The 25,886-nt window shown below is 39.1% G+C and overlaps 2 protein-coding genes across 2 annotated transcripts; both read right to left on the reverse strand.

Moving 5' to 3' along the window:
* Positions 1-10,471: 10,471 nt before the first annotated feature.
* Positions 10,472-13,206, reverse strand: MYF5 (myogenic factor 5). The gene is made up of 3 exons (XM_017874613.1): positions 12,553-13,206; positions 11,683-11,758; positions 10,472-11,269 (listed from the first exon to the last, which is right to left on the reverse strand). Exons 1-3 carry the CDS (start codon positions 13,051-13,053, stop codon positions 11,079-11,081), a joined length of 768 nt encoding a protein of 255 aa, XP_017730102.1. The 5' UTR covers positions 13,054-13,206; the 3' UTR covers positions 10,472-11,078.
* A 7,446-nt stretch (positions 13,207-20,652) lies between these two features.
* Positions 20,653-22,639, reverse strand: MYF6 (myogenic factor 6). The gene is made up of 3 exons (XM_017874614.1): positions 21,905-22,639; positions 21,523-21,613; positions 20,653-21,288 (listed from the first exon to the last, which is right to left on the reverse strand). Exons 1-3 carry the CDS (start codon positions 22,421-22,423, stop codon positions 21,170-21,172), a joined length of 729 nt encoding a protein of 242 aa, XP_017730103.1. The 5' UTR covers positions 22,424-22,639; the 3' UTR covers positions 20,653-21,169.
* Positions 22,640-25,886: the final 3,247 nt, after the last annotated feature.

Below are 25,886 nucleotides of genomic sequence, written 5' to 3' on the forward strand. Positions count from 1 at the left end.
TTACATGATAGAATTTGTAGAATCCTATAGAATGTCATTACTTTTCACTGAACATTTACTGGAAGCAAATACATAAAATAGTAAAGAAAACTCCATAAAAATAGAAGCCTTTCATATAACTTATCAGCAAGTGATGTGGCTCATTGAGTAAACCTAGAATGGACATGCCAGAGATGCTCAACCCGTTGTCAATGTTTCCAAGTGCCACAGTAAATATAACACATGAAACTTAATAGCCATAATTTTAAGAATTAACCTCCGGAGAGGACTAGACTAACAGTTAGAATCCTACGTATTTTAACTTCAGTGAGTGAGAAGTCTTGACGCAGCACTCTGTTTTGTTGCGTGTTGGTTTTAAAAAGGATGGCTTTGCCTACCACACTGTAGCAAGAATTAAAAATGATCTTGTCACGTATGCTGGAGTAGGCATTTGAACCTAGATGCATTGAGGAATACTGTGATTGTAGAACACTTATACTAGTCACTAGCACATGATTTCAGAATATAACTTGACTATTTTTCTCTAAGAGTCACCAGAAAATAGTTTTAGTAATACTTAGGTATTACATGCTCCCATATTTACTAATATTCCAGAGTTAAGTTTTTATTGTGAAAACATTTTAAAATTACAGTCTTCAGTTTATAACTAAAAAAATAAAGACAGAAGTTCAGAAGGTAGGTGGGATAAAGAGGATATAATCTCTGATGTTAAAATACGATTTTATTAAAACTTTAAATTAGTCAAAATAAAATGAATAATGATTTTAGGTAATTTATCTAAGTAACTTGTATAACAGAGCAATCTATAAGTTTCCATATGAACATTAATATCTGTTTGGAAATCCTAGTGTTTGTTAAACAGTTTGAAACTATTCATTTTTGAATTTTGATTAAGTATTTATTGCTAGGCAGGAAAAAAAAAAAAAAAAAGGAAAATTGGTATGTTTATGTTTTCTCTAGTTCTGCCTGAACAACTTCTGGCTATGGTAGTTAGTCTATCACTATTGCTCAAACATCTTAAATTAAACCAGACTATCAGCTGAGTCAACAGTTTTTTAGATCCCTAGGTTAAGAATGATTTAGTATATGGGAAATATTTCTCACAACTCCTTCCCTCAGCGTTTTGTATGAATTCTGCTGTACATTAATAGATTAAAGACAATCAGATCCAAGTATGGTGTGCATTCTCTGTACTAGGGACTGATTTCAGAGCATGGTACATATTATGTATAACTCAGCCTAAAACCATCTTGAGAAGGTAGGTATTGAGGACTCTACATACAGGAGGGAAAGTAGATTGGTCAATTTATAAAACAGGAACTTGCGACTTGACCAGGGTCACTCTTCAAAGTTTATTCTCTTAGTTATCATATGTATTGCTTTCTAGATTCTTCATATTGGATCAAAAGACCATAAAAAGTCCCCAGTGTGATATTAAAAAACTCTTAAGTTGTCAAATCACATCTTGAATTTGATTGGCAATACTGACATGAATCCTGCAGTCATCAAGGATCCTAAAGACTTTATAACAGTACAGAACAGTTAACCTTTCTGTCCTGGCCAGAAATCTAATTTGAGCAATTTTACTTTGATGCTCTATTTTTGATTAGTTAAGCCATTCATCCTGTTTGACATTGTTGTGTAGTGTTGCTATGCTTATTTTAACCAGCTGTCACATTCCAGCCCAGAGGTGGGTGAAATGATTTTTGTTTATATGTAATTTGAAAAGGGTTTTTAGATGCCCTGAGCTGGCAATATGTCAATGTTAAAGACCATTTATCCTTCCAACTTAGCAAGCCTGAAAGACTTTCAAAATTCCTCATGTAACTATTAAAAAATTACTTCCGCCATTCAATTGTTGGCAAACTTTTTAATGCAACTATTTCTAATTCTATTATTAAGCCTGTGATTGTAATTATGCTGTCCTTGCAGAAGATACTCATTTTTTATGTTGAAATGATTCTAAATTTATATCGGACTACTCATATCATATATCCTGTCTTTCTGAAAGAGATTATAGCATTTAAAACAGGATGGCTTTTCTGATCTACATGTATATATGGAAAGAAATTTAAATTCCTCCTATAGAGATTTTACTCATGTATACATTGATATGAGAATACAAAAATTTATTCAATAAACATTTATTTTATACCCTTTTTGTGTCTGAATCAAGACAAAGTATTAGGGACTGAGGGACCCGTTCTGCATTCAGGAAATGCATAAACTAATATAAAAAAAAGCAAACAAATAAAACCACTCTTCATATTCTTAGGCACAAGCTAATTCTCCCTCCAAAATGTGTTACTAACTAAAGTCAATGGAGTTTTGGGTTTAGTGGCCCAAGAAATCATCACAATTCTCCTTGTCGCTTCCCTGTGTAGATAGCTCATCTTCCCAGCTCTGATTATCCCTATTCAGATAATAAAAAGAAACAAATGATTCTAAAGAGTAACTGTAAAAATCAGTAATTTCTTCAAGAAAAAAAAAATCCAACCCCAAAACAGTCAATCTCTTTATCATCGTGCATACAAAACAACCAGTTAGTTGTTTTACTTGAACTTTCACTTAACAAGTCAGTTTAGCATCTGGACATACAATTGGTTTGAATAAAAAACATTATCTTCAATGATAAATTAATGATCTTATTTTCAAATTATATATACTTTAATTTGGAGATTCATTTTTCAAAAACAAAGATATTAGCCGGCCATGGTGACATGGTCCTGTGGTCTCAGCTACTCAGGAGGCTGAGGTGGGAGGATCGCTTGAGTGCAGGAGGTGGAGTCTGCAGTGAGCCATGATCATGCCACTGCACTCCAGCCTGGGTGACAGGCTGAGACCCTATCTCGATTAAAAAAAAAAAAAAAAAAAATGTACTTATTTTATGTTATCACCATTAGTGGATTATAACATTATGGTTTTATCAAAATTGGGATTCTTAAAACACATTATTCATACAATATAGTTCTTTAGGAGAATCATATTCACTTTCAGTGACCTGAATATGCGATTACAGTTCTTCACTTTTTGTATCACATTTTAACAGAGCACACGAAGTGCTAACAGAAGGAAAGTGTTAACATTTAATTGTCTGTGAAATATTTTCAGAGTTAGCTTTGATGTAAAAAACAATAGTTACATAGAAAAGTGTAATGCTGTAAAGTTGAAACATCCAACCCAATGGAAATTTTTTATCTGTAAAGAAGCCACAAAAAAGAGTCTTTAAAATGCATCTCTGATAAGATGAAGCTTTCACTTTCTTCATTATTTACTTGTTCTTGCTTATTTTCATATTTACCTGTTTGTTATACCACCATTCCTTTTTTAGTGATTCATCAACATTGCCAACCTGATTAACCATTCCCTAGTTAAAAGAAAAAAAAAAAGTAATTGGTACATGCTTAAGCTGAGTTAACTCAATGCAATTTATCTGAATGAAAAGTGAAAAAGGCAGTCAATCAGTTAAAAGTTTCTAAATGTTTGATGGTGAAATATCATGTAACCTTAACATCTGGATGACTGGATTTTAATCTTTATATCCAGATGTCTGGCATCAGGCAGACAGAACCTCAGTGGTTCAATCAGTCATCAACTTTCATTGAGCACCCGCCTTGTGTTGTACAACTCAGCGAGGGATGTAGAACATCACCTTATGTATGGGTTCTTAATTAGTCCTTCTTACTCTTAATCCTCTTAATTAGTCTTTCTGACTCTATTCTCTCCTCATTCCAAAATACCAGAATACTAAAACATCCATCATAAAATCTTAGTTATTTGCCCAAAATACTTGCCTTGCCTCAGGTTTCCACTGAACTTTGGCGGGCTGCATAGAGCTGTAATAGGAGAGTTATAAGAACCCCACTTGTAAATTGATCATGTTACACACACTCTGTATGTGTAACCCTTTACTCTGCAATAGCCTGGAGTCACTCATACCCAATTCCTTGAGCTGTTTTTATGCTTGTTTATGTAAAATGCATATCGGACCCAAAAACATTTATAGGTCATAGTAGTCACTCTATGCATGAGGGTAGTTTTCTAATCAACCAGTGATCAACATTAATAATACTTGTCAAACCCAGTTTCCAGTAAAAAAAAGAAAATTTTAATAACTGTCCTTTATAAATTTATTTTCTTAATACCACATTTCCTTGACTCTAAAATCCCATTGATCATAAGAGGTTCAACTTGAAACATTTTTTTTTTGCCTAAAAAAGAAGTTCTATTTCATTAAATGTAGGCAAAAACTATAAAACCCAGGCTGATTTTATAAATTTTACAGTGTGAAAATCATGCTTCCTGAAGAAAACAGTTTTGTTTCTATTGCTAGTACTACTATTACCTCTACAATTCCTTTTGCCTTATGTTCCCAGCAAACTAAATTAATTGCTTTGAGGAAAGGGAGGAATCTAAAATAATTCCAAAACATTCATCAAATGATGCCATATGATGAAATAAAATGTGTAGAATAAGATGAATTCAGTTCTGTCCATACTGAGATTGACATCAAGGGGGAAATGTTTAGTTGGCCATTTAAAAATATGAACAGCCCTCTGTAGAGAAACCTGCAGATTAGCATTTGGAAGCTGTTTTAATGTGATTTTTTTAGTTGCAGATCCACTCAAGCTATTTCATATATAGGAGACATAAGGAGTAATAAAAGGAACCACTTAAGCCCATAGCTACTAAAGCTGGAAGATATTTCGAGAATCAAAATAGTTCCAAAGAGTCCCACATGAGAAGTTTGTGAGTCTTTATTCTAAGTATCAACCATTATGTTTTCTTTTTTGAATTACCGTTTGATAAATATTTGTTATGTATTAGTCCCTAGGCTAAGCATTTTATATGTTTTATCTCATGCAATATTCACAATTCCTGTGATTTATACTCTATTATTTTATATTATCCACATTTATAAATAAGAAAAGCTTTTGAGAATTTAAGCAACTTACCTAAGTTCCCTCAGCTATTTAGTGGTAAAGCTTGGATTTAACCTCAGCTTTTACCCAAGGCCTCAATAGGACAAGAGTAGGCACTTAGTAGGTACTACACGTTATTCTGTCTCTGAATATACCTTACACTACTCTCCATTGCCCTCTTCTATTCCCCTGTAATTTCAGCCTGTGTATGACCCATCCTAATCTCTCTAGGCCCATCCATATTGTGACTTTTCAATTTAATTCTCATTGTTAACTGGTGATTTATTTCTCTGTCTGTGAAAAAAAGAGTCTACTTATCTCAAAGCATATATTTGAATTAAACTATGCAGTTCATAAATATTGCTTAGTCTATATATTTGTTGCCCTCAGGTCAGGTGCCTATTCTTCACTGATTAACTGTTATTAAAAAGACCAGTCAGGCCAAACAGAAGCTGCATATGGGGTAGCTTCCTTAAGAAGAGAGTATGAATGAGGCAATAGTAGAAACATCTCTATAATAAAAGGCAGAGAGGAGGTGAAGCTATGGGACTTGAAAGGACTACAGCAGACCAAAAAGAGAGGTGTCCACATAACAAACCTAAGAAATAAACATAACAATTAGCCAGAGTAAGAGAAGTCAGTGCAAGAAATTAACATGAAACAGAAAACTAAGAGAATCAGTAGAAAAATAGAAAATGATGTTAAGGAATCCTATGAAGATTTTGAAAAAAGAGAGTACATTCCACCACAATAAATGCTTCAGAAATGTCAATTCATTTATTTTATATATATACATACATACATGTGTATATACACACACAATCTATCCTGCTATAGTAGGATAGCATATACATATATGTATTATATATATGCATGCATAACTGTAAATATTTCCTACTATAATCCAGGGGACAACAGGATTGGGAAAGAACAGGTCTTGCTGCTTTCATAGAGGAGGGAACAAATGCTAATCATCACAAAAATTAATACATAAGTTCAATGATGAGACATAACACAGAGAAAAGATACATAGTACTTTCAGAGCATAGACTAAGAGTACCTGATACTGTATGAGAGTTCAGGGAAAACTTACCTTAGAATTGATGCCTGAGCTGCAGTTTCAAAGATGAGTGGGTATTGACCAGGTGAAGTAGAGGGGAGAAGAGGTTTCAGTCAGAGATAATGGTATAAAACCTCTTTGGCAAAAGGGAGTATGATGACTGATCAAACTCACTTCTGTGGCTGGAGTGGAGAGAGTAGACACTTGACAAGAAAGAGCTAATGCTAGAGCAGTGGATAGGAGACTGACACACAAAACTTTGAGGGTCATGTTAGAGTCTGCTATTTTGTTTGAGAGGTGGATAGGAGACTGACACACAAAACTTTAAGGGTCATGTTAGAGTCTGCTATTTTGTTACCCTGCGTGCAATAAGCTGGGAGGGAAAACGGAATGGTTGACATAATCAGACGAATATTCTGAGACCATTTCTCTAGCTGCAATAGGCAGAAGAGATCAAAGAGTGGTATTATATAAGATTATTTCTGTTTCAGTTAACAAAATTCCCACTCATACTGGTTTAAGAAAAAAGACCATGTGTCGGCTCCTACATTGTAAAGTGTAGCCAAGAGCAGATATTCAGGCATTTGGGGATCTGGATGCTCAATGATGTTTTCAGGAATATCTGCATCACAGCTCTGCTTTCTACTGTGTTGCTTTATTTTTAGGCAGGATCTACTTTTTTGGGCGTGAGATGACAGCTGGCAGCCTGATACATAAGATAAAAAAAACTCATATATTATCACCCCAGCAGAAACAGAACCTCCTTTTCTCTGTAGTTCCAACAAATATCCCAGGACTGACAATTACGGAACAACTTGGGCACACGTGAATCCATGAAACAATAACTATGGTCAAGGAAGAGGATATAGTCGTGGTCAGAGAAGAGTGACTTGCTCACTTCTAGAGCCAGGTGGTACTGTGAATCCCACCTGAACAACACGACCTGAAAAGAGGAAAGGAACAGTTTCCACAGAAAAATATGGATGCCATCACCAAAAGTGGAAGATTTAATTATGGAGGGACAGGTTAACAGGATCTTATGATATCCCTGAAATAAGATAGCCATCGTTTGAATTAAGGGTAAAGAGTAAATTCATTGGCTTTTGTAATTAATTGGACAAGAGAGTAAGAGAGATGGAGATATCAGGAATATGTCCTAAATTTCCTGTTTAAATAACTGGTAAGGTCATTCACGGAGAAAGTCAACACTGTAGGTGAGCCAGGTTTAGAAGTAGGGAGAGAAGGGAAAGATGATGAGTTTAATTTGGAATACGTTGAGTTGGAGGTGCCATTGAGACTTATGAGAGACTTTAAGAAGACAGTTGGGTATATAGGACTGAAGATCAGGGAAGATGTCTCGCCTATAGGGATAAGCTTCACCCAGGCCTGGAACAGTCCACTGGTTTGAAGGTTTTCAGTGATCATGGACAGTCATAAAGGCAGAAGCCTGATTACAGTCAGTGAAATGGATAAGAGGTGAGGAAATAGAGACAGCAAGTGTATACTAGTCATTGTGGTAGTATTAACTATGTATGCAAATTTACTACTATTTCCTTCCCTGAAAAATAGAGTTTAATTTGCTTCTTTTGTGTTCTGGGCTGGTCTTAGTAACTTGCTTGACCAGAAGAATGTAGTAGGAAGAATGTTCTGTCACTTCCAGTGCTACATCATAAGAAGACTTCTAACTTCTGCCTGAGCCTCCTGGAACACATGTTGTAAAGAAGCCCAAATAACCAGCTATGTCTTGGGCAAATTATTAAACTCCTTAAACCTTAGTTTTCTTATTTGCGTAATGATAAGCACAGCACTCAATATTTACCAGTTGCTGCTGTATCACTATTTTCTGATTAATCTGTAATGAAGTGAATTTGTAACATAAGTAGAGATAAGATTTTATTTTCCCCTTTACAGAGGATTATTTTATAATATTTTACCTTACAATAATTTTAGTGTTCACTATTTATAATTTTTATCATAAACCAACTCACTAGTCAACTAAAATATATACAATTAAAATTCTTAAAGGAAATAAATGTGATATCCTGTGCTTTTTGTGACAATGTAGGAACATTCAGTGGTGATATTTTCAGGAGTACTTTGCCATTCAAGCAGGGTTTTTCTGAAGTTGCAAATAGCCATACTCTAATATCATTTCCAGAAATACCACTTTTGCAAGTCAGAGAATTAAATTACTAGTTTAATCTAGTAACTGTTATAACCCCAAAGAGAGAATTTCAGGAAATACCACTCTCAGATTAAGTATTCCTAAGAATGCCATCTTAAAGGGGAATTTGTGGGTATAATATGGCTAATTTTATCTAACTTGCATCTTTCAAAGGAGAAGAAAATAAGGACAATTGAGACACCACACCTGGATATATATAGCAACTTGCATCCACATAGCACATACAAATTTCTGTAACTTCCCTGGATGCGGTTTTCATTTATAACTCAGGAAACATGTATTTTGCAGCCATGAGAGGAAAGAAGGCTCTTTTGACTCTCACTTCCTGAAAACCTCTTCCCCGTCATGGGGAAGGGAACATTGTCCTAGTTGCTCTTAGAAATCTGACTGTTGGTTTGCTGCATGTTTTCCACCAGCTGAGGTGAAGTGGGCTAATACAAACTCAGAAACCCAACTGTTCACTGCAGGAGATTTACAGATGACAAAATTCCATCCTTACTTCAATCTTTCGTGAGTTCCATTTCTTTTTTCTCCCTACTTTTTAAAAGAAAAGAAGACTTTTCTGGATCTGAACCACTGGAAAACCAATTTCCAAAGGTCCCTTGTCTAAAAAGAAGTATGTATGACTACAAATGCTCTGTTGTGCTAAGCAGACGTCAGTCCTCAATGTTAGTACATTGACAATGAGATTAACTGAGTAACATGGAATGGAGAATATTGTTTTAAATTGTACATTGAGCACCCTTTGTATTACATCCAGACCACCAAAAAGGTTCTAACTACTTTGAATTATTATTATCATATTCACTGAGAATTAGGTATGCTTGCAAAGTTATAAAGCAATTGAGATTTGATATGAAAATGTTTAATTTTCATTCACTTGAACCAAAAATTTCATATTTCTGATTAATTATATTAAATGAAACAAAATATGGTAATGTGCTTAAAAATTGAAGTTTAAAAAACTAAATCAATATTTGAATTTTTTTCCTGTCTGATACTATTAAAAGCAACACATCTCCAATGTCTCCGTAGAAGTAACAAAAGGAGAAAATGTACCTAGCACAGTTTCTAACAAAAGTGAATAACCCAGACTTATGTTGGAAATATACACAAATCTCTATCATGCCCTCTTGAATTCTCTTCATGTAAAATCCTCACACTCTCAAATCATGAGTAAAGACTTATATCTGTGTGCTAAAAGTCAGTGTCCCCTGCCAGGCCATGATGCTAACAGAGTGACAGTGGCCATAATATTTTTTTACTCAGCCCTTATCCCTCCCTTATGGAATGATTCCCATTCCTTTAAGCTTCATGACTGCATAAGCATGAGCAAATCACGTCAGCGAGAAAGAGAAAGCTTCCTGAGAGCAGTGGCATTGCCAAGCTCTAGTAAAGAGTCTGTATGCTTTTTAAAAATTAATATACGTAACCACAAATCCTTAGGAATTTTAAACTAACGTACATATAAGAGGATTAAACAATTATCAATATTTGTTCTCTGCGAACAGCTACTTTAGATACTTTAAGGATCTCTTTTTAAAATCTCTCTCAATGATAAACCTGTGAGAATTATCCCAATCATTGTCTCAACCTAATTTTCCACTTAATTGCTCAATTTTTTCATACCAGTTCTTTCTAGAGGAGATTTAGGGTGATGAATACGAGATATGTCTGTTTTGCATACACACATGCACACACACGCATACATGATATGATTAATACAATAAAATTTAAAAGGCTGTAAAAAGGAGGAAGACAACTCAACTCTGTCTCACCTCAGTATAATTTGTGTAAGTTTTCTTATGTTGGCACTCTGGCAATATAAAAATAAATCAGCCCAATAGCTTCAAATATTTTATTGACAATATTAGTATATATTATCAAGATATTTTCAGGCAGATAGAGAAAGTAAATGTGACTTAACTCATGCCTTCTATTGTACTATAGGTATTAAGATGATGTAATGTTGTATAGTCTTTTTTAAAAAAGCATGTGTTATTGTCCTGAATAACCTCTATCTTCCCTTCACACACAAATGACTTGATAGTATATGGTACAGTTCTAAGATAAAGGAAAAGTTTCATTTAGCAGGCTCACTTGAAATATAGTTAAAAGAAAATATGATATTTTCATTTGTGACATCAACAGTACCTAAACCAGGTTAATGAGAATGGTAAATATTCAGATTTATCTGAAAAGCCAACTGTTTATGAATTTTCAGCCCACATATAAAGATTTCATGTCAATGAATAGTAATTCCATTAGGAGTGTTCTTTTAAAAGGTCATGAGCCAAAATATTTCTTGTAGTAAAAAATTTTATTTATGGTGGAATTTCCAAAATTTCTTATATCTTGAAATTATCCACAAAGTACTATTTTGTGCTTACATTTAAAAGATACATTTCTTACAAGAAAAGATCAAAATATATACATTAGGCAGTATTGTTACATTTTTATTTAATGCAATATAACTAAAGGATTAAAGAGAAAAGAAATAGTTAAATATATTTAAAATTCCATTTAACTGATTCTCAGCTGTTTTAATGTTTTAAAGAAAAAAATAAAGCTCTAAACACCAGAGACATTTTGATGAGCAATATTACATGTATATATATATAGCATTGCAACAAGCTACCCTCAATGAATTGCCCCCTATCAGAAATACTATTATTGAAACTATGTGTTAATGTCTAAAGCAAAGAAGAATAAAGAAGAAGAAAATATTATTTGTAATGATGACTTTTTAGTTAAATACACTTTCTTATAAAGTGGCAAGGTAATCTTTACAAATTTACAACTGAAAAGAAATCTTTATATACATGTTGTCTTGGTTTGGGACTTTTTGAAGCCTTCTTCTTTCTGTGTATTAGGCCCTCCTGGAAGAAGTGATATAGACCAGAAAATTAGTTCATAACACATGATAAATAAGCCTGGAACTAGAAGCCCCTGGAGTTGCAGGCTGTGAATCGGTGCTGGCAACTGGAGAGAGAGACGTGGGATCCTGGAGAGGCAACCCAGGTTGCTCTGAGGAGGTGATCCGGTCCACTATGTTGGATAAGCAATCCAAGCTGGATAAGGAGTTTTTATCTGTGGCATATACTAAGGATACAAGGAGAAAAGCATTAAAAAACAACTAGCCCAAGATAGACAGACTTGCTTATGTTGCTCCTTAAACTGTGGGTCAGCTCCTCTGACACCCAGAGGTCAGGTGGTCACAGAAACCCTAACATAGAAATTTGCAGCAAATATCTGGCAATTCCTGAGGGGTAGAGGTGCGGAGTGGGGAAGCCCCCTGATAATATTTCAAGTGACAGTGTGTGTGCATGTGTGTGTGCGTGTCTGCTAGGGGGATTTGGAGCAGAAGATGTGTTTATTTTGCTTTGCCAAAGCCTCCCTGTAAGAACTATCACTTCCATTCCCTTCCCCAATACTATCAGGAAGAACAGAATTTTATAGGCTGAATTGTTAGATTGAACCGGTCTTTAAACTTCTGTGAAGTTATCAATTCTTACCATTTGATACATCAGAACAGTAGATGCTGTCAAAAGTGCTGCTCTTTCTGGACCAGACAGGACTGTTACATTCGGGCTATAATACAAGACACACAACAAAGTTTGTTTTCAGGTCTTGGCAAAAGATGTTCTGACCAACGATGAGGCTGTGCTTGCCCACCAGCTCTGTAACCGAACACTGTCAATCACCTTCACTGCCTTGATTTAGGAAGAGCTAGCCCTCTCCAAATTCCCAGGGCACTGAGGTCAATCTCTGTGCTTGAAGAAGAGGAGAGCAGCAGCAAAGGGAAGAGGGGGTGGAATTCAGCAGCAATGTGCATTGGGTTAACCATGCAAAATGGATTGGAGTAGAAGAAAGCCACACTAATTCAGGGAAAGAACACTTTCCCAGGACAAAAACACATTAAAACCTGGCAGCCTTGGAGTAAACGCCCTCTAAAAAGAATGCATCAACATCTTTCAGCCAGGCCTCATTGGAGCAGGAACTGGGGCCATGTGGGTATTTCTTTCCATTTCCTCATTAAGTTGTAAACGGTGTCTTTAGATATTAGTGTAGCGCATGATCCACAGATGGCATATTTTGAAAATAAATTCAGGAATGGAGAAAACATGTGAGTGATCATTCACAGCCACCTATCTCCCATGTCAACCCTCGATTACAGTGTACACCTAGAACCTGCTAGAAAGTCAAACTAAAATCTTGTTCAGCAGCGGTTTGGGGAGTCTTTCTAAATGTGGACCCCTCTCTTATTTTAAAGCAACTCAGCATCTGCCTCCACCCCACTCTCCGCGCTACACCTGGTTAAATGAGGCGTAAGGACTTCAGAAAAGATTAGGGTAGCCTAACTAGGTACCAGATCTATTGCTTACCATGCCATCAGAGCAGTTGGAGGTAGGACTGGTGGGCTCTGAGCAGCTCTGTCCCGGCAGGCTATAGTAGTTCTCCACCTGCTCTCTCAGCAACTCCTGTAGGCTCTCGATGTAGCGGATGGCATTCCTGAGGATCTCCACCTTGGGCAGCCTCTGGTTGGGGTTGGTCGTGGTGCACCTCTTGAGGGTTTCGAAAGCCTGGTTGACCTTCTTCAGGCGCCTCCTCTCGCGCATGGTGGCTGCCTTCCGCCGATCCATGGTGGTGGACTTCCTCTTGCAGGCTTTGCAGGCCCACATGAGGCAGTGACCAGCCTGGTGGTGGCCGGTAGGCGCTCGCACGTGCTCGTCCTCGTCTGAGCCCTGCAGCTCTGCTTTGTGCCCTCCGAAGGCAGCCACTCGCGGCACAAACTCGTCCCCAAATTCACCCTCGGGGGACGGGATACAGGAGCCGTCGTAGAAGTACTCGGAAGGTGAGAACTGGCAGCCATCCATCACATCCATCCTGCAGAGACGCAGGCGGTGCACCTGGACGGCAGCGAGAGGGATAGGGAGAAACGGGAGCCTGGTGCCTCTGCCGACGGGCGAATCCCGAATCCCAGGCGGAGCTCCCTGGTCTCTGGCTCCGGTAATTAACAAGGGCAGACGCCTGTTGGCCTGGGTCGACAAGCTGGGGTTGGGGTTCTTTATATATTCTTTCAGGAGGGAGGCCGGCCCCAGTGGCCAGGCACTATTAGCATATCCCACCGCAACCCCCGCAGGGGCTGTCTGGATAAACCTCCTCCTTTCCTCTAGAGACAATCCGCTGTGTACTGCCCCTTTTGACTCTAATGGTTTTACTGCCTTTCTGCTGGGGCGGGAGTGGGTCCCCAACCTGCTCATTTGCACTCTCTAGATAAGCTAAAACAAGGGATCACTTAAGGAGTGTTCCACACAAAAGTAACGAAGGCAGTCCAACTTTTTACAATTGCACACATATTTTAAAATAGTGATAATAAATAGAAATCCCTTTCACTGGCACCAAGAACTGACCTGCCCTCCCAGTCCTGGGCATGAGGAATCACCTGATTTGGGGGTTTGTTTCTCTTTTCATGAACTTCGATTATCTCGAAAATTTTTTCCAGCCATTGGATTGAATAACGGTTGCTAAAAACTTGAAGTGGCATTTTCAATCTTGGAGTGAATATAGGGTTTGCCTTTTAAAACCTATTTTGTATAGCTTCAGATGAGTAAAATTTTGCTCTGATTGTCATTTATTCTAGGCTCTACCTTATTGAGAGTAGGGAGGGAGGTTTCTTTTCCCATGACGGGGCTTGCTCTGAGTTCTCCCTGTATGTCTGCTCATCTAAAAGGAGGTGGGGCACAGGAGGGCCAGGTGACCAGGAACATTCCTCCCGTCCTTTCTTCCTTCCTTTTCCCCTTCTGCACAGTATTTGTTGAGCACCTTCTCCTTTGTGCCAGGCGCTCCCTAGATCCTGAGCAGGCCAAAGACCTGCATTGAAAGTGTCTCTGAGATTTCCAATAGAAGCCCAGTTTTCGATGGCAAACTCCCTTTCCAGGGGCGAGTCTCCTTTCTCCCTCTCTTTCTGCTCCGCCCTGTCATTTCTACAGACTAAACAGCCAAGCTGGGCTTTGGGGTTGCTAATTTTCTGCTTTCAGGCAAACTAACACCGTTACAGATGCGTCCCAGCTGCTGCCACTGCAATCCTTGACTCGTGTAAAATTTCCAACTCCTCAAACCAGGAGTAACTTCACACACTTCAGTGACAAAAGCCTTCCAGAAAAGCAATCACAGCAGGGTCTTTGGAACTTCGATGGATAGAAGGCAAGAGGGGAGGGTTGTCATTTAAGTGAGAATGAATCTATTACTCAGCTTTTACCAATCCTCCTCCACCCTTAATCCACTTTCAGGTTACTTGGGTTGGGGAGGCGCTGTTTATATTTAGGAAAAGCAATTACTTAAGGTCTACACAATTAGTCTGGGGTTTTGGACTAGGTCTTGCGGCCCAGTTAAAAGAAGCCGGAGTGTTCTCAACTCAACCTAGGGTCACCCAGTTCAATAAATATTGTGGCTCCAAAGTTATTGGGAAGAGGAGGGAATCTTCCTTCCTAATATTGTTATTATTATTATCATCACTATTTCTTTCAGTGAATGGAACTTTGTACTTTTTTTTTTTTTTTCCAGAATTATTTTCTTAAAGCAACCTGGTTCATCCAGCATCTTTAGGGGCCAGAGAAGTATCAACCTTTTCAGGGTGAGATCTTCTCTCTAAAGTGAAGACCTTGAAAACCAAAAGTGGGAGAGTGACACTGTCAGTCACTAAGGTTTGCTAGCCACATCATTGCTGTCTCTTCTCTTCTGTCCTGTCATTTCGAAGACAAGGATCTCTCCTGAAAATCAGGCTCCCTCTCACACCAATAGGCTGCTTAATCATCTGACCAGTGGGAAATCCATCTGCACCTTTTTTAGGGCCATTAACAAGTCTATACCTTTGAAATGAATACGGTATCCAGGGCTATGCCAGATAAAAAGAGGCAAGTTCAAGAAGAACCCAGGTGGAATCTAAGATGCCATCCACGCTGGTGGAAACATTCAAATGCACAGCAAATGCAAAGCACATTGTTACCTCTGAAATACAATAGTGGGTAGATATCCTCCCCCAGGAATTCTCAGCCAAGTCCCACAGTTTCTATCAGCAGCCATATGACCACTGTTTTATTTTTTTGGCTGTGGAGTCCACAAACGAGCTCAGACTTGTGATTTGGACACAAACTTGGTCTTTAAAGTTTGAGTGAAAGTTAAAGGTTACGCTTCTGCTCATCGTTCAGCTAATTTCTGAAAGCACTTAACGTGATTTGTACTCAAGCCCCTCAGCGTGAGATATTTTAAATTAACAATTATTGAGAATTTTCTATTTGCCGCGCACTGTTCTCAACCCTTTCCATAGATTAACCTAACAATTAATACTCCAAACCTCCCTGTGGGAGCTATTATTGGACCCATTGTAGAAAGAAAGTAAACCCGAGCTCCAGGTACTAGGTTATTTGCCCCAAGGTCACACAGGATTGGAAACTAGGCATCCTGTCATCACAGCTCCTACTCCTAGAGGTGATTTTGTTCGTTTTCTTCTTCAATTAATTTAGGCTCCGTGCGCTTCTTTAGCGCTCCAGACCATAAACTTGCAAAATCTGGCTACTCAACATCTTTCCCTGGTTCCCGTGCCTGGGAAGACGCTGTCACTCAGGACCCTCTGTCAGTAAGGGCAGTTCTCAGAGGTTAAAACTGTCTTTGGTAAGGTGATCTCAAAACAAAGTTACCGGAGTGCCGCGAGCAACTGGAACTAAAGAAGCCGAGAAAACACAAGCGCCCGGCGGCTTAATGGGACTTGCTAGCAGGAGAACAGGGTCCGGAGTTGAGAGCCCTTGGGACGCAAGTGCTGAAAATAGGATCTCAGAGCACCAAAGTAAAAAGAAATAAGACAAAACTTTTAAAACGCTCTCAGGGGCGAGAGAAGAAAGAGAGAGAGAGAAGCAATATGCTAAGAAGGTAGGCAATCAGCACCACAAAGATGGCCAGGGTGTCCCAATTCAGGAGCCGTCGCCCTGCTCTTTTCCCAGGGGAGACCTGGAAGGGGAAAATAAAGAACTGGGTGAAGCAACATTTAGAGGAAAAAACTTTTTTTTTTTTTTTTTTTTTTTTTTTTTTTTTTTTTTAAAGCGTTGGCCAAGGAGCATGGGAAAAGTTTTAAAAATCGCTGCCAAAAGTATCTACTCAGGGCACCCTTTTGTACTCAAAATCGGACTAGATTGGCTTTTGCTCCTCACACAAAGAATCAAAATAAGTTTTCCACTATTTCTGCAGAGAAGTGAATTTCTTGCATGCGCAGAAAACGCACATTTATTTCATATGTAAGCAGGTTGTTAGAAATGACACTCCAACACTGTCTGCTAGGAAAGTCTAACAGTTGGTAGATGAGGGGAAGAAAACCCAGTCACCTCTGGTGCTATAAATGGATACCCACAAAGGCTCTGGTGAAGTAGATATATATATTTTTCATTTTATATTCTGAAAAAAATAAATACATTTGATTTTCTTACAATTTAGAATTATAATCAGGTTCTAATGGCAATGACCTTTAAGTAACATCAACTTTTTTTTTTTTTTTAAGTGAAATCTGTGTTAGTTTAAGCATTATGGTAACACGTTAATAGTGCTGGTGTGCCAGCAAAATGATTCTCATACCTTCCTCTTCTAGTAAATTTTGCCCACCCTAGGCTTTCTGCATTATTGAAAATTCTCTATGCTTTTCTTAGAGGGAGAAAACAAATACATATAGAAGGATACATCCGTTCCAATTCACTTCTGCCCCTACCTGCAGATCCTTATCAACTCCTGGACTAAGGGAGTTGTTCTTGATATTTTTTGTATTATAGATGACTTCACAATGTGCTAAACAATTGCAAACTGCTATTAGCTCTGGGAATCAGGCACACCTAAGTAAACACATTAGTACCTGCCAGAGCTGCTGGAAGAATTTGTAAAGACAGCTGAGGAAGACATTGGCCTCTGCTTGAATTAGAGGACTTCCAGGAGAGATCAAAGGCCTAAGTAAGGACATTTAGCAGCCTTGAGAGTACAGAAAGTAGCCAGTTCTTACAGCGTTATCTTTGTTGCAGCACATGGCATAGCCATTCCATCTCAGACTGACTCTGAACTAGGCTTGCAAAAAAATTGCTTTTTTCAGAATGAAACCATCTGTTATAAGTTTAATAGTTTAAGGGAGTGACTGGAGGGGCCTGTCAGAGAAATAGCTTGGTGGTTTGGCTCTTTGAGAAAATACTATGTTATTGATAATTTATCAGTGCATTGGATTTGGCAATTAGATATTCAAAGTTTAAACAAAAATGTTTAAAAAAATTTCAGCTATGGTGTTGTGGGAGAGCGATTTGAAATGATGAAATGGGATAAAATCTTACTAGAAGAAAAACACAAGTGGGTAAACTAACTTTAGTAAAAACAAACCCAAATGTCTTAATAAGAATAGAGGTCACTTTCAGCATCCCAAGATTTCTCTGCTAGTTTCAGAAGTAGTTGTGAACCCTAAATTCCAGCATTCCCTCCACCCCCAAAACATATGCAATAGTTTGGAGAAAAATAAATAAGACTGTTAGACATAAGGGGATTTCCAGTATTCAGGCTTGGAATTCAGTGATCCAGGTATTAAAATTAGTATGAAAGCCGACATTTGATTTTCTGCAAATTATTTCTGTAGTAATATAATAAAGAAAATTGCTCATTATTTTGTACTTGATAGCTTTATACCTGCCTTTGGAAAGAGGCTTGAATTTAATCCCAAATTGCTTATCTTTACCAAGTTATTATGTCTTGATTTTCTGCTTCCACAGCACTGTTTATTTTGGCTTTGGCCTCAGTAAAGATTATCATCATGAATATCAAACAAAAACATTTTAATTGCAAACACACCAAGGATTTCATTGGAAAGCCTAACATGTCATCTGTAGCAGTGGAGGTCACATGAAGTCTTTGGGAAATATTTGCTCTATCTAATGAAGAGACTTCTATAGGCAAACTTATTCCAAACAATTTCTCAAGTTACCCAGCTAAGAGAGATGGCTTGCAAAGACTGAATAAAATCCATCAACAAGTAAAGTCCATGAATTAATAAAAGCATTCTGCTGTAGAGCCATTTATAACACAGATCTTACTATAAGTATATGCTAAATTATAAATTAAATGAGTTCACTTAATCAGTTACATTATTTTATTTGTGTGGCATAATAAATTTGAATTTTAAAAATAGAAGTGTACATATATACAATTTAGGGAAAAACCCTAGTGATTCTCAGGGAGAAAATGATGGGTATCTAATAAGCATAATTAATGGGCATAGACACTACCCAGACATATTCACATGTTTTAGTTGGATAATTCGAAATGCTTTACCACTTACTTTTTTAACTTACTGCTCTAATTTGGAGTTCACTAGCTAGCTACTCTTGAGAAAGAGCTTTTGGAAAACAAATGTCAAGGAGAGCCATATTTTTCCCCAGACCATAAGATATTGCTTATTAATTTCCCAAGGCAAGCTGGGCCCAGTGGAATGGGCCTGTAGTCCCAGCTACCTGAAAGGCTGAGGCGGGAGGATCACTTGAACCCAGGAGTTCAAGCCTGGGCAACAGGGGACACATCACCCCTTAAAAAAAAAAAAAAAAGGAGGAAAGAAATTGCCAATGTGCCAAGGCATCTCTTTCACAGAACATGATGGTTAAGAACACAGGCTTGAATCCATTGATAATTAACTGGCTCTGAATCCTGGCTCTATGCAGTACTTAACCAAGTGCAGGAAACTCTGTTCCACAGATGTTCTTTAAAGTAAAATAGCAGTACCTCTCTCATCTGTTGTAGGATTATGAGTTAATATTTAAATACTAAGAATGGCTCATTTATGTTGCTTTTGTTCTCATTGTTGTAAATACTTTCCCTAGCCGGAGCAAAGGAAGGCTGAAGAAACTATGGCTTTTGGTGGAAGAAAAGGGTCTTTGAACTGACTAATGAACAAGAGAGCTGGCATCTAGTGTTTATTTTGTGCCATTTTGGCTAAGCACTTCACATGTGTTATCTCAGTGAATCTTCACAACCTCAGGAGGAAACGGAACTAAGAATGAGCAGCCACTAGTCCTAGACAGTGGCAGCCTGGATTCCATCTAGGTAGTCAACCCCACACAGGCTCAGCAGTTTGCATCCGCTAAATCTCCCACCTGCCTCTCCCAAAACTTTAAAAGAGATTGTATGTCAATGTCAGCTTCCACTATGAACCTTTCTGCATTTTAAATGTATATTAGAAGAAATCTGATTTTCCCATATACTCAGAAAACACAGTGACTCTTATTATCCCCAGGAAGAGGCCTTCTTTTCTGAGAGGAAAAAGGGGCAAGATACAGCTCTGTACCTGCAGGGGGCGCTGTCTGTGGTGCTATCTGCGCAACAAGAAGGTCCAGCCTCTGGAGGGTTAGGAAGGAAACGGTGGGCTGGGAAATACTGAATCCGATTTGATTTTCACATCTGCTAACTGATGACTAGCTGTTCGGGGGGAGGAGGAAAGGTAGAAGTTCAGGGGTAGGGGAAGGGAGTGAAGGTGCCACTTACAGAATTTAAGAGAGAAGTTGCAATTCAAAAGAAATGGCTTCCTCCTCTCCTCTGCCTCACTTCCCACTGTGTTTCTTGGTGGTCGTTTCTTCCTAAGGTTACAGGATAAACAAACCTGGCACACGTTGTAAAATCCGCATGGTGAGGAGCTCCTGGGGCTTCTAGCCTCTCTGGGGCTTTGCTGTTTGGCCCGGCTAAGAGGTTGCATGTGTGTTGTTGTTGTCTTTTGTCCTCAACCATTGAAACCTTCCCTCACTCTAAGCAGCCCTCCCTTCAAAGCAGCCCACCCCACCTCCAGAGACAGATTGCCCATTTCTTTTATCTTTTGTTTGTGGAAAACAAACCCAAGCCAAACGAGGCCTTGAGGATATTCCAGTCTGCTAGGGACCAGTCTAGTTCAAGAAAAATGGGGAGGGGGCCCCGAGATCCGGCCCTGAGGCCAGTGCAGCCACGGAACTCCAGAGCCACACTTGAGGACAAGAGCGACCTGGGAAGCATAAGAGGGAAGGCAATTTGGGAGTCAATCCGCTGAAGATCTTTTCGGGAAATGAGCAGTTTTGGTGTGGTAATTTCTTGCAACCATATTTTCCTAGATTGAGAATTCCATTGTTAACTTTGGGTAGGTAAATCTCACTCAGTTATCCAGGTATAGGAGTGTAAAACAGACGGAAAAGATGCTGATGAAAGGAAAATGACATTTTCTTCCGGGCACTATTCACTTCCAATGACAAGTGTGAGGTCTACCACAGATAGAAAAGTATCCAGTTTAATTCAGACTAAGGAAAGCCAAATTTCCTCCCTTTCAATTGGCCTGTAAGAAAACACCCAAATAAATGGGCTTGTGTGGTGTCTAAATTAAAATATAGCTCCTCTTTTATTTTGTACACATGCCCCAAAGATATTTTTCTAGTTCCATCAAACTAGGACCAACTTTGTTCATATAGAAACTTCTTTTTAATATTACAATACCAGGATCCTCGCACATTTTATATACATCATTCCACATTTAAAATATATTTTAGGTTTACATAAAAAATGAAAGTGCTACACTATTTACAAAAAAACATTACATACCCCTAACATTAAATGCAACGTTCCCACTTTAGACAGGAATGAACTTCTTTTGAACATGGCACAAAAGGATCACCGTAATAAAAGTTAATATATTATAAAACCAACTAAACAAAAACAAAATAAGGAGGCTAGACCTAAGCCACTCGAGGTTCCAAAAAATAAAATAAAATAAAAGCCCAAAACCGAAAGGCTTTTTCATTTGAGCGTGCACAACAGTTTTCGCAATGTTTCTTTGTGAATGTGTCTCCTTCTCTTTCACCAACTTTTCGGTCTAGTTTCCTAAATGTTAATATAATGTGACCCAATCTAAAGGATTAGGCCAGGAAGGGTGGGTGGGATCTTCCTGCTGCGTGGAGAAGGTCTCAAGCGCCGGTCCAGTTACTTCTCCACCACCTCCTCCACGCAGGGGAGTTTGCGTTCCTCCGAGGAAATACTGTCCACGATGGAAGAAAGGCATCGAAGGCTACTCGAGGCTGACGAATCAATACTTGCTCCTCCTGAGCGCAAAAAACAAACACACAAACATAGCACCCAAAGAAGGAAAAAGAAGCAGCTCCGCGCCCCGCGTGAGGCCGCTTTGGCGGCGCAGAAAGGCCTGGTCCCTGCGCGCAAAGAGCGCCCTTTTCGCAGGGCGCGTCACCTGCTGTCGCTTCGAGCCCTCTCGGCCCGAGCATCCTATCCACCTCCCGGATTTTCTCTGGTGCGGCCCAAAGCCCTTTTTTTAACTTTACCTTCTTTAGCAGTTATCACGAGCCCCCTGGAATGATCGGAAACACTTGGCCACTGGGAGCTGCAGGTGCGCAGGAAATCCGCACCCTCAAGCTGGAGGGAAAACCAAGGCAGCAGAAGATTAGGAAAGAAACATCGGTTCCGGGGTGGGGTTGGGTGTGGGGTGTGGGGTGGGCGGCCTCTGCCTGCCTGGCGGGGTACGCATTTCCTGCCTATTGCAAGCACCCGGTCTTCTTGGGCCACTGGGGTTCATTAGAGACGGAGCGGGAGGGGCGGGCGAGAAAGGGGGAAGGGAAAAAAGACCAAGCAGCTGGAGGTTAAGGCCCCGAGGAAGGCGTTTAATTAGCCTTTGCATTTCCCTGCCCCGGCAGCATCTAGGCTTACATTTTCTTGCTTGGGTCTGTAGCTGAAGGGGTCCACCCCCAGCTCCTGCATTTTCTCCTGCTGATCCAGCCTGTGCAGAAGGTCCTGCAGCCGCTCAATGTAGCTGATGGCGCTCCGCAGAATCTCCACCTTGGGCAGCCTCTGGTTGGGGTTGGCCACAGTCCGCCGCTTCAGTGCCTCGAAGGCCTCGTTGATTTTCTTTAGCCTCCTCCTTTCGCGCAGGGTGGCGGCCTTTCGCCGGTCTGTGGGGGCAGATTTTCTCTTGCAGGTCTTGCAAGCCCAGATCAGACACTGGCCGGGGCAGTGTGGAGGCTGCAGGCCCGGGGGCGCCAGGACATGTTCCTCTCCGCTGCTGTCGCTCCCCGCTTCCGGGGGCATTTGGTCCTGGCAGGGGGACAGGGTACCATCACTCCCTGGATACAAAGGAGAGCCTTCTGCCACTTCTAACGGCTGCAGAGTAACATTTTCCCCATCCAAGTAGAAAAAATAGGAGCCAGTTTCAAAAAGGTCCATCATCATGTTCTCCTCCTTGGCCTCTGACTGGATCTGAACTGGGTGATGGACTCAAAAACCCAGAGGAACCACCCAGATGGCATTTAATTAGTGCAGTGACATAAGTCGACCCAGCTTTATATATAGTAGCTCCTGAAACTCAATCCAACTTTTAGCTGTCATGGAGCATCAGTCTCCCAATGTGATTGCAGCTAGTGCTCTCTAGAACATCTAGTTTGAAAGAAAACTAAGAAGTGTCACCTCCCAGAGTATTCTGACAATCTATGTGCAGACCAGGTTACACAGAGAGAATCACATAATTTAAACAAAGCATTGAACGCTTCCATTTGGGGCAGTTTAGATACTAACCTGCTTACAGGACAACTTCAAAACAACTGGGGATTAACATTGCCCCATTCCCCTCCCCCTGTGCTCATCTGAATTCTAAGTATAGACCCATGTTGAAAGATTTCAAAGGCAATAGCCGTTGCTCCAAAATAGCCTGGTTAATATTTGCAGAGTGTTTCAGCTCCTTTCTCTCTCCCGCCTCTCAAAAAGATTCTATTCCTGTGATTAAAACCATTACAGTCCTTCAAAGGTTATACATGACTTTCAGGCTTCAGCCTCAATAGAAGCAGGTAAATCTCTTTCCTCTCTTTTACTAAGGCTGCAAGATGATTTGGGAAATGGAGGGGGTGGCTGAAGGGTTCTCACATCCCATGATACTGAATGAAATGATTCTCTGGGTCCTTCCATAGAGACTGTCCTTGACTATCTTTTTTTTTTCTTTTTTCATTTGGGGAGAGGGGCAACCAGGATTTGAATTCTGTACCCTTCCATTTGTGGAGCAGTATTACGTATGTGGTAGGGAGTGGGATAGAGGATGGGGTTGCAATACATGTAATAAGTCCTCCTTAAAAATAAGTTTAGTGAAAACAAGACTCATACCACAGCTACTTGATATTTCAACATTTACTTGTGGCCCCTTCCAAGGTGCCTCTTTTATGATTCCAGTGCTGCACACTGTGTGCTCACCATTTTTTCTTTTGCATTCCTACTATTCATTGACTCCAAATAAGTTGTTTGATGGGATTTAAGTGAGAAAGGTTAGCAACCAAGGCATGAGCAAGGAAACAGCATTTTTTACATTGCAGCTTGCGCATGGTCCATAAAACATGTATTGTTCTTCGGGAGACAGTACAATACGAAGGTGAAGTGCAGGCTCCCTAGTTTCCAAAGAACTATCAAGTCCTAGCAAGGTTAATTTCTATGTATATATCCATGGGTAAGTACTAGATCCTGATGTCTTCAAGATGATAGTGGTTTCCTTACAGTGAGGATTGGTGAGGATTCAATCAAATGATACCATGCATGTGAAGCACATAGCACATAGCTGCTTGATGAAAAGTAGTTATCATTTGTAGTATAAAGCCATGTTAGGGCAAAGACCTGTTCCTGTGGATGAAATAAAGCACAGCTGTTGGAGAGGTGTTTTTTTTTTTTCTTCCCTCCATCTCTTTTGCTGTTCTTTCGTTTCCTTTCCCCTTTCCTCCTAGAGCTCTGGAAGGACTTCCTGGCTGTAACCAGCCTTTGGGATGACAGTCAACCTTGGTTTTGGTCTTTATAGTGAGTACCTGAAAAACTACATGGAAAATAAAATCTTATTGCTCTACCCCAAGCAGTAATGATTATAAGTTGTGTTCTTTATGACTTTATTTTAGAAAATGAATAGAGTGAAGATAATGCAGGAAATCAACAGTCAGGTAATTTAGAAATTATTAATCAAGTGGCCTATTCTAGAAGATGATTCTTCACACTTTTTATTGAGCCACAATCTGGGATGTTAAGGTTTGATATTTTGGCTGTTTTATTCCTTGTCAAGTTTAAGAAATATTCTTAGATTTTTGGAATGGTAGGAAGCAGAGAGAAAGTTACAAGAGGCCAATACTTCTTCTGTGACCTTTTTTTTTTCTATTTTCACCAGTTTCTTGGTTGCTCAAGTCAGCAATTAAAACTGCAGATTGAAAGTTTCAGCAACTCAGGGTACAATCTAACATCTATTATAGAAAATTAGCTTGTGTCTCAACCACATTTTATGTTGTCTTCACAAAATGTGAAGACAATGTGAAAAGTTAACTAAGATTATTACGATAAAAATCATTAAGATCATTAAGATAAAAATGACTAATTTTTTTTTCAGCATTTATTGGGTACCTACTAAGTGCCAGATAGTGTCCTGGGTGCTAAGGATAAAGCATTAAAAAAATTATCTCTTCTCATGGGGTCTGAATCTAAAGAAGTGAGTTAAATTAACAACAGACCAAATGGGAGAAATAGCCTTGGAATTGGGATGGGGAAGGCCTAGAGTATAGTCTTTTGGGGCCCGTGAGGATTTAATGAACCCTACTATCTCAAATCCTCAGATGCTTCATTCATAACATTGGTATCATGACAAAGATGTCCATATTCACAGGATGTTATAAAAATTAAGTTTTCAAAAACATGAAACCCACCTCAAAATGTAGCATCTTCTCTGAAAGTACTTTTATTATTGGAATTAGTATGTTCAGAGAAAATGAGAGAAGAAAATATCACTACTAAGCAATTTTGAAGCCTGGGTAAAGAAATAATGTTTAAGACATTACCATTCTTAGACTCGCCACTGATTTTAAGTGGTATCAGATAGGTATTAGAGAGCCTGCACATCATGCACCTGCTAAAAAATATGAAAGCTCGCCTTTTTCTTTTTCTGTTTCTTTCATTCATGTGTCCACTGGAGAAAGAGCCAGTTTAGAAATGTAGAAAGATAATTACTTTTTTTTAAAGTACATAAAGCTTTGGGGTGCAGATCAAGAGCAACTTCTTAGGCAAGGTGTAAAGTCAACCTTCACCTGTTGAATTGTTCCTTATTAATTTATAAATCCCCTTTTCCAACATGCTGTAGACCTCAGACCAGCAAAATTAGTGTGAGTGTTCACCTTGGTTTAAACAGGTTTTTTCCCCTTTTTTGTTGTTGTTTTGGGGGTTGAGGGCAGGAGGTTGGAGGAGAAAACAAGGAAATGCCAGCTTGGGAATTAACCACCCTTTATTAGATTAGGTCAATGGGAAAATACGCACTGATTGCAAACTTTTAACTAGTGAACTCTTGGAACTCAAACTGTTTACAAAATATGAGATGCCTGTAATTGCAATTATATTACTTCTCAGTAGAACTTGGAGACACAGACCTTGACAAGTGGTCAAGTCAGGTTTATATAAACTGCAATCCTCCAAGCTTTAAATAGTCCAAATATTTTTTAAACTATGGAAAAAGTAAGTGATAATAGGGGAATAATAATATTACCATTAATAAAATCACTCCAAGGGAACTAGACGTCATTCTTCATAAAATCTGAAACTAGGTTAGTGATAGAATGGGAAATTTTCATGTAGTTTACCACCCTGTTGTTCTTACTTCGTGCTTATTCATTTGCAAATGCTTTTTTCCGTC

This window comes from Rhinopithecus bieti, unplaced genomic scaffold (genome assembly GCF_001698545.2).
Source record: "Rhinopithecus bieti isolate Rb0 unplaced genomic scaffold, ASM169854v2 scaffold_9619, whole genome shotgun sequence".
In the NCBI taxonomy this organism is placed as follows: Eukaryota; Metazoa; Chordata; class Mammalia; order Primates; family Cercopithecidae; genus Rhinopithecus; species Rhinopithecus bieti.

What these genes read in the sequence shown, in the direction of transcription:
- MYF5 (XM_017874613.1), bottom strand. Translation starts at nt 13,053, where the DNA reads ATGGATGTGATGGATGGCTGCCAGTTCTCACCTTCCGAGTACTTCTAC. An exon ending in CCAACTGCTCTGATGGCATG is followed by an intron (nt 11,759 to 12,552) that starts GTAAGCAATAGA and finishes CTTGTATTATAG; the next exon opens with CCCGAATGTAACAGTCCTGT. An exon ending in CTGTTCTGATGTATCAAATG is followed by an intron (nt 11,270 to 11,682) that starts GTAAGAATTGAT and finishes TTGTATCCTTAG; the next exon opens with TATATGCCACAGATAAAAAC.
- MYF6 (XM_017874614.1), bottom strand. Translation starts at nt 22,423, where the DNA reads ATGATGATGGACCTTTTTGAAACTGGCTCCTATTTTTTCTACTTGGAT. An exon ending in ACAGACCCAAGCAAGAAAAT is followed by an intron (nt 21,614 to 21,904) that starts GTAAGCCTAGAT and finishes TTTTCCCTCCAG; the next exon opens with CTTGAGGGTGCGGATTTCCT. An exon ending in CGTGATAACTGCTAAAGAAG is followed by an intron (nt 21,289 to 21,522) that starts GTAAAGTTAAAA and finishes TTTTGCGCTCAG; the next exon opens with GAGGAGCAAGTATTGATTCG.